Source organism: Clupea harengus, unplaced genomic scaffold (genome assembly GCF_900700415.2).
Source record: "Clupea harengus unplaced genomic scaffold, Ch_v2.0.2, whole genome shotgun sequence".
Classification (NCBI taxonomy): Eukaryota; Metazoa; Chordata; class Actinopteri; order Clupeiformes; family Clupeidae; genus Clupea; species Clupea harengus.
Window position 1 is genome coordinate 1 of NW_024879743.1, and position 12,500 is coordinate 12,500.

Sequence of the window (12,500 nt, forward strand, 5' to 3'; positions counted from 1 at the left end):
GATGCTATTTAGGTGATGTGGATGGTATTTAAGGTGGCAATGATGCTATTAAAGGTGGTGATGATGCTATTAAAGGTGGTATTTTGTGACTTTTAGGCTCAGGACCCCACGGTCTTCAGTCCAGCGGCGCGCACGGCTATGAAGGAAGCTCTTCTCCTCCGTTACTCCCTCTTCCCTGTCCTCTACACACTCTTCCACCACGCTCACGCCAGCGGACACACCGTCGCCAGGCCACTGCTGTTTGAGTAAGAACACACACACACACACACACACACACACAACACACACCACACACACACACACACACATAACACATACACACCACACACACACACACACACACACACACCGTCGCCAGGCCACTGCTGTTTGAGTAAGAACACACACACACACACACACACACACACACACACACCGTCGCCAGGCCACTGCTGTTTGAGTAAGAACACACACACACACACAACACACACACACACACACACACACACACAACACACACACCACCGTCGCCAGGCCACTGCTGTTTGAGTAAGAACACACACACACACACACACCGTCGCCAGGCCCACTGCTGTTTGAGTAAGAACACACACACACACACACACACACACACACACACACACACACACACCGTCGCCAGGCCACTGCTGTTTGAGTAAGAACACACACACACACACACACACACACACACACACCGTCGCCAGGCCACTGCTGTTTGAGTAAGAACACAACACACACACACACACACACACACACACACACACACACACCGTCGCCAGGCCACTGCTGTTTAAGTAAGAACACACACACACACACACACACAGAAGTATTCCATCTCCACTACAGATTAAACAGGGTGTCCCATGTTTCAGGTTCCCCAGAGACCAGCGCACCTATGCGCTCGATAAACAGTTCCTGTGGGGGAAGAGTTTGCTGGTGACACCGGTGCTGGAGCCGGGTGTGGAGTATGTGGTGGGCTACTTCCCCAAAGGCCTGTGGTACGACTTCTACACGGTGAGCACACACACACACACACACACACACACACACACCCCGCCCTCTCTCCCGTCTACACACACACACACACACTCACACACACACACACACACACACACACACTCAGGTCAGGTGTGGAGTATGTGCTGGGCTACTTCCCTAACACACACACTCACACAATGTCTTAAGATAAAAGCATCTTTCTAACCCGTGTGTGTGTGTGTGTGTGTGTGTGTGTGTGTGTGTGTGTGTGTGTGTGTGTGTGTGTGTGTGTGTGTGTGTGTGTGTGTGTGTGTGTGTGTTTAGGGAGACTCTTTGGCCAGCAGTGGGGAGGATATTAAACTGCAGGCGCCACTGGACAAGATCAACCTTCACCTGAGAGAGGGCAGCATCATACCCACCCAGGTGAGAGAGAGAGAGAGTGAGTGTGTGAGAGGGGGCAGCATCATACCCACCCAGGTGTGTGTGTGTGTGGGGGGGGGGGTATTAAGAGAGAGAGAGAGCACAAGGTTTGTGTGTGTATGTATGTGTTTTTATGTGTGGGTATTAATGTGTTGGTGTGCGTGTGTGTGTGTGTAGAGACCCAACATCACTCTCTGGGTGAGCAGTGGGCAGCCGATGCATCTGATTGGTGCTCTGTCTGAGGATGGCGTTGCCGAGGGTGACCTGTTCTGGGACGATGGGGAAACCATAGCAACCTACGAGAACAACCAGCACGCCTACATCCGCTTCCGAGTCCAGAAGGTACGAGACACACCAGCTTTCCACAAGGGTCCTTTAAACCAGAAACCACTCCAGTACTCTCACAAAACGGATTCCATCTAGGTTCCTTTAAACCAGTTCTCTCACAGAACTGATTCTATCTAGGGTATTTTAAACCAGTTCTCTCATAAACCGGATTCCTTCTAGGGCCCTTTAAACTATTTTGAGATACCAGTACTCTCACAAACCAGATTCTAACTCTTGCCCTTTTAAACTTGTTTCCCAAAACTACTACAATTCTCCAAAAACAAATAGATTTCAAAATTGTCTCCTTGTATGTGTTCATTCCCTAAAACTACATTACCCATGATTCCTCAGAGCACTATGACCTCAGAGGTGCTGCAGGCCAATGTGGAGGCTAGTTACATCACCGTGGAAACCGTCTCCTTTTATGGTGTGAAGCCGGAACCCAAGAGAGTTACAGTGAACTCTCAAGATGCAGATTTCACCTACCGAGCCAATCAGGTAAGAGAGTCATGACTAAATGAGCTCAGTGGGCGGGGCCCTACCGAGCCAATCAGGTAAGAGAGTCGTGACTAAATGAGCTCAGTGGGCGGGGCTATTTCTATGACTCACTCTGCAGGGGAAATAAGGTTAAGAGAAGCTATGTTCAGGTTTACGTGTCATTTAGGAACACTGAGCAAATAAGCTGCTTTCTTATGTACTTGTAAACTCACTCTCTCTCTCTCTCCCTTTCTCCTACTCTCCCTCTCCCCTGATCGCCCTCCCTCTCCCCTGCTCTCCCTCTCTCACCTGCTCTCTCTCCCTCTCCTCTCTCTCCCTCTCCCCTGCTCTCCCTCCCTCTCTCACCTGCTCTCTCTCTCTCTCACTCTCTCTCTCGTGTTTCTCTCTCTCTCTCTCTCGCTCTCTCTCTGTCTAGGTTCTCACTGTGACTAATTTGGGTTTGAACTTGAGCCAGAACTTCACCATCAGTTGGATGTAGACGTTTTGGGAACATCAGCTTGTCCGAGTCAGGAATGTTTGGGAATTCTGTTGAGGGATGGGACATCACTCCGGCCAGCTCCACAGCTTGACCATGAACCCACGCCTGCCATGTCCGTGTTCGGCATCGTCCAATGAGAGCTTTTGGAGTGGTCACATGATCTTACCTAATGCAGATGAAGTGAGGGCCCGATCTCCTCGTGTGTGTGTGTGTGTTTGAGGGCCGGATTTCCTCCTGTGTGAGGTGTGTGTGTGTGTGTGTGGGCACTGGTGTGTGTGTGTGTGTGTGTGGGCACTGGTGTGTGTGTGTGTGTGTGTGTGTGTGTGTGGGCACTGGTGTGTGTGTGTGTGTGTGTGTGTGTTTTGTGTGTGTGAGTGTTTGCGCCCGATCTCCTCCTGTTCGCTCAAGTCAAACTCTCCTGCTTTGCTTTGTACAAGGAAATGTGCAATTGTGTGTGTGTGTGTGTGCGTGTGTGTGTGTGCGTTCACATGTGTAGAACTCACTGAGGACAAAACAAAAACCCAATTATCCTTTTTCTGCGATCGCCCAATCCGATCAGTCGTACCTGTGTGTGTCCATCGTTAACGAGCAAAATTTGCACTAATTAAGACGCTTGATGGTAGTAACGATCAGATCAGCAAACCTGACAAGCCTATGCCAGGCAACAGTCTCTGTACTGTTTACCAGATATGAGATGCTAATAGCCAATCAGGAGTCTCTGTTCAACAGACATGAGATGCTAATAGCCAATCAGGAGTCTCCGTTCAACAGACATGAGATGCTAATAGCCAATCAGGAGTCTCAGTTCAACAGACACGAGATGCTAATAGCCAATCAGGAGTCTCTGTTCAACAGACATGAGATGCTCAATAGCCAATCAGGAGTCTCTGTTCAGCAGACACGAGATGCTAATAGCCAATCAGGAGTCTCAGTTCAACAGACATGAGATGCTAATAGCCAATCAGGAGTCTCAGTTCAACAGACATGAGATGCTAATAGCCAATCAGGAGTCTCAGTTCAACAGACATGAGATGCTAATACCCAGAATGCACTGGAGAAGAAGACTCCCATATGTACTCCATTAGATCTCCTCTTCATGTGACTCTGTGCCGAGTCAACCGATATCAGACTGCTGGACTGGTAGGGTACTTTATATTATGCTCTGTTTGGACTTCAGGGGCCACCGTACACATACAGCAGGTTTCATAGATGTGATCTGACCCCTGATTGGTTAAAGGTGATCACCTCCCTGACCCATGTCATTGGTTCATATTTGGGTAACCTGGCAGTGTTTCTGGGCATTGTGCCTTATTGGAAGTGGAGAGCTGGGATTTGTAGTTTTTAAGGCTTTTAATGTGGAGTGTTTTGAGAGACGCAGGCCTGTTTGTTTTGGCCCTGAACGTCCTGTGTGACCTTTGGTTCACAACTCACATTCAACACTTCATTCAACGTGTGTGTGTGTGTGTGTGTGTGTGTGTGTGTGTGTGTGTGTGTGTGTGTGTGTGTGTGTGTGTGTGTGTGTGTGTGTGTGTGTGTGTGTGTGTGTGTGTGTGTGTGTGTGTGTGTGTGTGTGTGTGTGTGCGCACATGATATGTATCAACTCACATTCAACACTTCATTCAACTGGTGTGACTGTATCTCGTGTGTGTGTGTGTGCACATGATATGGATCAACTCACATTCAACACTTCATTCAACTGGTGTGACTGTATCTCGTGTGTGTGTGTGTACACATGATGTGTATCAACTCACATTCAACACTTCATTCAACTGGTGTGACTGTACCTCGTGTGTGTGTGTGTGTCCACTTGTTTTGTGTTGATTTCTGTGAATAGATTAGTAGTGTAATCACAGAATCACATCTGACTGTGTGTGTGTGTGTGATGTGTGCATGCGTGCGAGCTTCAGTGTGTGTGTGTGTGTGTGTGTGTGTGTGTGTGTGTGTGTGTGAGTGAGTGTGATGTCACGCACTCAGAAAAAAGAGATGATTGTTATTTGCTTCATTCCCTCCCTCTATCTCAGTGAAGGGCTGCTTTTATGAATGTTCTGTTTTAATAAAGACTCATGTGCAGACACTATATATCAGTGTGTGTGTGTGTGTGTGTGTGTGTTTTCCGTTCGAGTTTCTATCATTGTTGCTGCTTTGTCACTAGATGGCAGCACAGACTCAAGCCTGATGAAGTGCTTTGGAAGAGAGCAGTGTTATTAATCCAATCATCTATTCATTCCTGAGGCACAGTGTTATTAATCCATTCATTCCTGAGGCACAGTGTTATTTAATCCATTCATTTTGAGGCACAGTGTGAGTTAATCCATTAATCCATTCATTCCTGAGGCACAGTGTGAGTTAATCCATTAATCTATTCATTCCTGAGGCACAGTGTTATTTAATCCATTCATTTTGAGGCACAGTGTGAGTTAATCCATTAATCCATTCATTCCTGAGGCACAGTGTTATTTAATCCATTCATTTTGAGGCACAGTGTGAGTTAATCCATTAATCCATTCATTCCTGAGGCACAGTGTTATTTAATCCATTCATCTTGAGGCACAGTGTGAGTTAATCCATTAATCCATTCATTCCTGAGGCACAGTGTTATTTAATCCATTCATCTTGAGGCACAGTGCTAGTTAATCCATTTACATTTAGCAGATGCTTTTATCCAAAGCGACTTACATATGTGCGACTTACAATGTATACACATTTTACATTTACACTGATGGCACACTGCACATCAGGAGCAATTAGGGGTTCAGTGTCTTGCTCAAGGACGCTACGACAGGGAATCGAACTAGCAACCTTCTGATTACTAAACGACTTCTTTACCTCCTGTACCACTGTCCATTCATCTATTCATTCTTGAGGCACAGTGTGAGTTCATCTATTCATCCATTCATTCCTGAGGCACAGTGTGAGTTCATCTATTCATTCCTGAGGCACAGTGTTAGTTAATCCAATCATCTATTCATTCCTGAGGCACAGTGTTAGTTAATCCAATCATCTATTCATTCCTGAGGCACAGTGCTAGTTAAGCCATTCATCTAGTCATTCTTGAGGCCTTGAGAGAGAGCGTGCTCCGAAGGCAGACCTGATTAATGAGCTAACGGCTAGTTAGCATGTGGCTAGCTATTAGCTCACTAATCAGGTCTGCCCTCTTCAAGCACAGGTGTAGCTACCTAGCAGCTCTCTTGCTATAGCTAGCTAGCCACGTGCTAATAATAATAATAATACACTTTATTGGTATAGCACCTTTCATACAAAACAATGCAGCTCAAAGTGCTTAACAGCAAAGAAATTACATGCACAAAAAGATACGGCTAAACACACAACCGGAGATGGTTGTGACGGTGGTCAAACAGGGGACTGACGGACACTGCGATTGCTTTGTTCTTTAATTCCTGTATCATACACAAACAACAGTTGGCATAGGCAGCACTGACAGGCAAACGTATTCTGTCTCATTTTATACAACACATTAATCAAATAAAAGTAAACCAGTGCACAAACAATTCGAACAACCATGCACATATTACACACATATAACACACACATTTCGCTATTGGAGCAACATACCTGTATCATACACAAACAACAGTTGGCATACGCAGCATCTGCGCAAGTAAAATAAAATGATGAAATACATCAGGTTCAGTATGGCAGCACGGTTAGCTAGCTAACGCTAGCCAACTCTAGCTAATGAAACGTGAGGAATGGGTAGTTCCCAGCGAACTATAGCTAATAACAGTGTGTATTTTTCACTTGACTACGAGGTTCATTATATATACAATCAACAATCGACTTCAGTAGTCCGTGATGCTTGACAGACAGGGTGAAGATCATGGAGGCGAACTTATTAGCTTCAGCTTCCAACTCTGTGACGGTGAACCAAACTTCCTCTGAGCTTCTCTTCATCAGACACCGTGGACGAAGTCACACAGATAAACTAACGCTTGCTATGAAGATGAGTCCCAGGTCTCGCTGTTTCCAGTGTCTATTGTGAATATCCGACTTTGTTAAACCTCTCTACAGCAAGCAGAAGACTTTTTATTCCTGCCTCCTACAAAATCCAACTCGCCCGAATGAAAACGAACTACTTCCGCGGGAAACATACATTGTTGCTAATTAAGGCAAAAGGGCATCATGGTAACTGGAGTCACTTCAAGCACATAGAATCAATGACAGAAAAGCACTAACAAAATAAATCATTTTCTTAAAGGGCCTTACATATATAATATTATTATACTGGAACTGGAGGGGGGTTTGGTCCCAATGAAGAGGATGCCCTTACTTTAGCTCTTCTGTAAACCAGTGAAAAGACAAAACTACCAACATTTTAGAGAAAAATAATTCTGTAACTTGTAATTTTGAAGTTGCACAAAACAATGACATGAAATGACAATAAATGTAAAGATGTTGCATACAAACTGGCCAAGTAATTATATATACATCACATAATATAATTATATTAGAGAATGCAAAACAGAGATATCTTGTTGGCCTTCTACAGAATAATTATAATGCCAGATAACCTGCTGGGCCTTTGACTGGTGTGGTGGAAAATGTCTAGACAAAGAGTCAGGAGTGTGCAGTTAGTTGAGAGGTGAACCCTTTATTTACACAAACAGAGGGGAGCCAGTTCATGAAGTTTCTGAAACAATCATTCAGTGCATCATTTTTAGACCTCCAAGTCTCCTAAATGAACCTGCTAAAAAGTCCAATGAACAATTTAGAACGCATGAGCAAAGTCTTTGCTGCTGACCCCCGAAGGGATCATGCTGGCGTGTGGGGTAATCTTCTTGCTCCTTCTGTGTCGTCCTTCTCTGGTTCCCTCCCTCCATCATCCATGTTTGGACGTTCATGAATGACTATTCCAGCAGTAAAGATCAGTGTCCATCAGCATGTAGACAGATGGCTCTTATATTTTGGGTGTACAGTTCTCCCTTCTTCACCTGGATGGCTCTAGAAGCCAATGTGTCACTTTCACTTGGCATTGCTGGGGCTGTTTTACCCGCTGCTAGCGGAGGCTGCTGCTGCTGCTGGACTCTCCCTTCTGAAGGTTTGAGTATTATTAGGATAACAACCCATCCTAGAAGACAAATGATTATTAATGTGTTGAGCCTTATCATCCTTCATTCATCACAGGGAGACACAGACTTACCTCACTCAGCACCATGTGGTGACACACACACACACACACACACAGAGAGAGGGAGAGATTCAACACACACACACACAGAGAGAGAGAGAGGGAGAGATTCAACACACACACACACACAGAGAGAGAGATTCAACACGCACACACAGAGAGAGAGAGAGAGATAGAGAGAGATTCAACACACACTCACACACTGATGGAGATAATTTGCAAACACTGTTAATTACTTAAGAATGTATGGATCATGTGCTTATGAAATGGCTTTTCTGTGCGTGTGTGTAACTTAGAATATTAGGTGCCACTTAGTCTGCACATGTACAAGAGCATGTTTAGACCAGAAGTGATAAGAAGGGTCTAACTGTGCTTCTTCCGACCTTGCAAAGCTTCCATCCTTGCCTCGGACATCAGAAATCCACCACGTGGTTTTCCCTGTTGAACGCTCAACTTCTGTCTATATAAACCTTGTGCGATGTGTTTAATATGGCTTCACTTTCAGCCTTGTGCTGGGGGTGAGCCCGATTGCAAATGTTGTTTGTCTAATAAATATACTTATATGCAGCTCCGGAGTCCTGAGGTAACTAGGGTGAATTTTCACCTATCACACACAGAGAGAGAGAGAGATAGAAAGAGAGAGAGATTCAACACACACACACACACAAAGAGAGAGAGAGAGAGAGAGAGAGAGAGAGAGACACACACACACAGAGAGAGAGAGAGAGAAAGAGAGATTCAACAGACACACAGAGAGAGAGAGAGAGAGAGATTCAACACACACAAACACACAGAGAGAGAACAGTCATAGAAAAGGCCTTTAGCACATTTCCACAAGCAAGGATTGTGAAATCCACACTGCTGCCCAGAAAAGATGCCCACCCCCTCACCATCCACAAGAGCAATGCCAGCATCTCCAGGGACTGTGCACTTCGGTCAAATGTCCACCTCGCCCATAACTCTACCATGAACACAAAATATCTCTATGACGACGTCCATCTGCATAAACGAGTAGTCCCTGTGTTTTGCTAAAACCCTGAAAGATGCTGCCTTCACACGTACAACCACCCCCCAAACACACAACAGGGGAAACACAACCACCCCTCCACCAATAACACGCCGTCCACACTGCTCGCCACGCCCCGGAAAACAGAGGAGGCCCCAGGAGAGGCCTGGACCAACGGCTTGGCTGCCTTCTGTGGATGAACATGTGCCTACACTGCCACATGGTGCAGCTTCGCCACCCCATCGACTACGGCCCTCTTGACCAGGGACACTCACCTATGCCCAGGCACTCAGTGGTACAGGACGCTCTGCCAGCAGCGAACTCGGAGAGATTCAGCAGATGCTCAGCCTCATCTGTGCTCGCCTAATGGGTAGTGGATCGTGGCCAGACCAGCAACAAAAAACTAAAAAGCCAAATGGATTCTCTTTCAATTAGTACGTGGAACATACAGGGGTTGAGTTCATCAACCTTTGATGTTAAGAGCCTCAATAAGGACTTCCAAAACTATGTTAAAAACATAGACATAATCATTTTGCAGGAGACATGGAGCACAGCTGATGTGGCTACTCACTGTCCTCCTCACTACAGAGAGATTGTTCTACCCTCTCAGAAATTGAGCGCAAAGGCAGGGCCTCAGGGTTATTAATCATTTGGTATAAATCTAAATTACATAAGCATATAGACACTGTAAAAAAGGGTAAGTATCATATATGGCTAAAAATTAAACAGAAAACAGAAAAAGACATATATATCTGTGCAATATATATCCCTCCTTCAGACTCCCCATATTTCAATGAGGATATGTTCCATGAATTAGAAACTGATACGTGCCATTTCCAGGCCCAGGGAAATGTGCTCATATGCGGAGATCTGAATGCCCGAACAGGATTACATCCTGACATTTTGAACTCCCAAGGAGACCATTTTATTGCACAGAATACCCCTTTTAACACAATATTTTCTCACAGGAAGAATTTTGATTCCTCCACAAACAGAAACGAGAAGGATCTCTTGCAGCTCTGTCGAAGTCTGGGTCTGTACATTGCCAACGGTAGGTTACGAGGGGACCCTTTGGGTAAATTCACATTTTGCTCACCTCTTGGGAATAGTACTGTAGACTATATGGTAACAGATATAGACACTTTCTCTATCAAATCATTCACTGTTCAGCCATTAACACCTCTTTCTGACCATAGCCAAATCACTATGTATCTAAAAAAGAGAGGGACTAACACCACACCAACCCAGCCCAGTAAGCTGTCTCACCTCAGGAATCCATACAGATGGGCTCAAAACAGTACAGAACCATTCCAGAAAGCAATTGGCAGCCGAGAAATTCAAACACTCTTAGATACCTTTCTGGAAACCACATATGCTCACACTAAAGAAGGTGTTGATTTGGCAGTAAATAATATAAATAGCATTTTTGAAAAGACAGCAGAGAAAGCACAACTAAAGAAGAAGAAAAAAATAAATCCTAAATTTAAAAAGGAGGACATTTGGTTCGACCTAGAGTGCCAAAACATGAGAAAAGAATTAAGAAATCTATCTAACCATAAACACAGAGACCCAAACAATATGAACATACGCCTTCTTTACTGTGAAATGCTCAAAAAATATAAACGTACACTCAGATCCAAAAAAGCACAATATACCAAAAAGCACCTACAAGTAATAGAGCAGTCAATTAATTCAAATAACTTCTGGACCAACTGGAACAACCTGAAACAAAAGAGGCCAGAAGAATTGGCTATCCAAAATGGAGAAATATGGACAAACCATTTCCAAACACTATTTCAGAACATAAATTTGACCACAAATTTGGAGCAACACCACATACATCAAAAGCTCACACAATTAGAATATACTATTAAAGACAATCAAAATCCCATAGACCTCTCCATTACTGAAATGGAGCTAAAAAACTAAATAAGAAAGATAAAAGATAAAAAATCACCAGGGTTAGACTGTGTTCTAACTGAGATGCTAAAATGCCTGAGCACAAAATTCCAAACTGGCATCTTAAAACTATTTAACTTAGTTCTGAGTGTAGGTTACTACCCTGACATCTGGAATCAAGGACTCATAACGCCAATTTTCAAATCTGGTGACAAATTCGACCCTAGTAATTACAGAGGAATTTGTGTGAACAGTAACCTGGGGAAGCTATTTTGTAGTATAATAAATTCTAGAGTCCTAAACTTCCTTACGGAGCACAATACCCTGAGCAAATGTCAAATTGGATTCTTACCAAATTACCGCACCTCTGATCATATTTTCACCCTACACACCCTAATTGAGAGACATGTGATTCAAAACAAAACTAAAATATATGCATGCTTTATTGATTTTAAACAAGCATTTGATTCTATTTGGCACACAGGTTTATTTTACAAAGTTTTAGAAAGTGGTGTAGGGGGAAAAACCTATGACCTGATCAAATCTATGTATTCAGAAGTGAGTGCGCAATAAAGATTGGAAGCAAAAGAACCAAATTCCTCTCCCAGGGGCGTGGGGTGAGACAAGGCTGCTGCTTAAGCCCAACCCTATTTAACATTTATATAAACGAATTGGCAAAAACCATAGAAAAATCAACAGCACCTGGTGTCACCCTACACGACTCGGAGACCAAACTCCTGCTCTATGCCGATGACCTGGTTCTGCTGTCACCCACTGAACAGGGATTACAGCAAAATCTGGATCTGCTAGAGCAGTACTGCCAGACCTGGGCCCTGGCAGTAAACCTAAACAAAACTAAAATAATGATATTCGAAAAAAGATCCAGATCTCAGGTACAAAAACACAATTTTACAATAGGGCCACACTCAATTGAACACACAAATAACTACAGATATTTAGGCCTAATAATGAATTCAAATGGAAAGTTCAATCTTGCAGTGAATGATTTTGAATCAGTAATTGAGCCAATTGCCCTTTATGGCAGTGAGGTGTGGGGTCCACTTACAAATCAGGAATTCAACAAATGGGAAAAACATCCAATTGAGACCTTGCATGCAGAGTTCTGCAAAAGCATTTTAAAAGTCCACAGATGTGCCATACACAATGCATGCAGGGCAGAATTAGGCCAATATCCATTGATTACAAAAATACAAAAGAGGGCAAATTCTGGAAACACTTAAAAAGCAGTGACCCCCACTCCCATCATTATAAAGCCCTGCAATACCAAGAGTTGAGCAAAGATACATGTCCCCTCACTCAGCTGGTCCTGAGCCTGAGCTCTCCAGATCCCCACACACACACTAACACCCTACTAACACCTCAGGACCAGTACAGAAAGGCACCTGAAATTAGGATAAACCAAATTGGAAAAACAATTAAGCAAAATTACATAAGCCATTGGAAAACACAAACAAAAACACAAAGTAAGATGCAATTCTATTTGGCCCTAAACAGAAATTATGATTTAGCACCCTATTTGACCCTGATCACAGAAAAAAATCTGAGAACCACGTTGACAAAGTACAGACTCAGTGAACACAGCCTGGCCATAGAGGTGGGTAGGCACAGACAAACCTGGCTGCCCAAGGAAAACAGACTGTGCCCCCATTGCGAACAAGGAACAGTAGAGACAGAGCTGCACTTCCTGACACAGTGCACAAAATATGAGGACATAAGACTAAATTATT

General features: G+C 44.1%; 1 protein-coding gene and 1 long non-coding RNA gene across 2 annotated transcripts in view; one reads left to right on the forward strand and one right to left on the reverse strand.

Annotated features, from left to right (window-relative positions):
- Positions 1-101: 101 nt before the first annotated feature.
- LOC122130197 (lysosomal alpha-glucosidase-like) lies at positions 102-2,985 on the forward strand. The gene is made up of 7 exons (XM_042704852.1): positions 102-245; positions 873-1,014; positions 1,303-1,401; positions 1,576-1,740; positions 2,077-2,223; positions 2,639-2,914; positions 2,945-2,985. Exons 1-6 carry the CDS (start codon positions 139-141, stop codon positions 2,699-2,701), a joined length of 723 nt encoding a protein of 240 aa, XP_042560786.1. The 5' UTR covers positions 102-138; the 3' UTR covers positions 2,702-2,914; positions 2,945-2,985.
- Positions 2,986-7,769: 4,784 nt separating this feature from the next.
- The window catches only part of LOC122130198, a 7,917-nt gene continuing 3,186 nt past the window's right edge, over positions 7,770-12,500 (reverse strand). Inside the window, exons 2-3 of the long non-coding RNA XR_006151839.1 lie at positions 12,353-12,355; positions 7,770-7,787 (exon numbers count right to left, since the gene is read on the reverse strand). This is a non-coding gene — a long non-coding RNA (uncharacterized LOC122130198). The remainder of the gene's footprint in view (positions 7,788-12,352; positions 12,356-12,500) is intronic.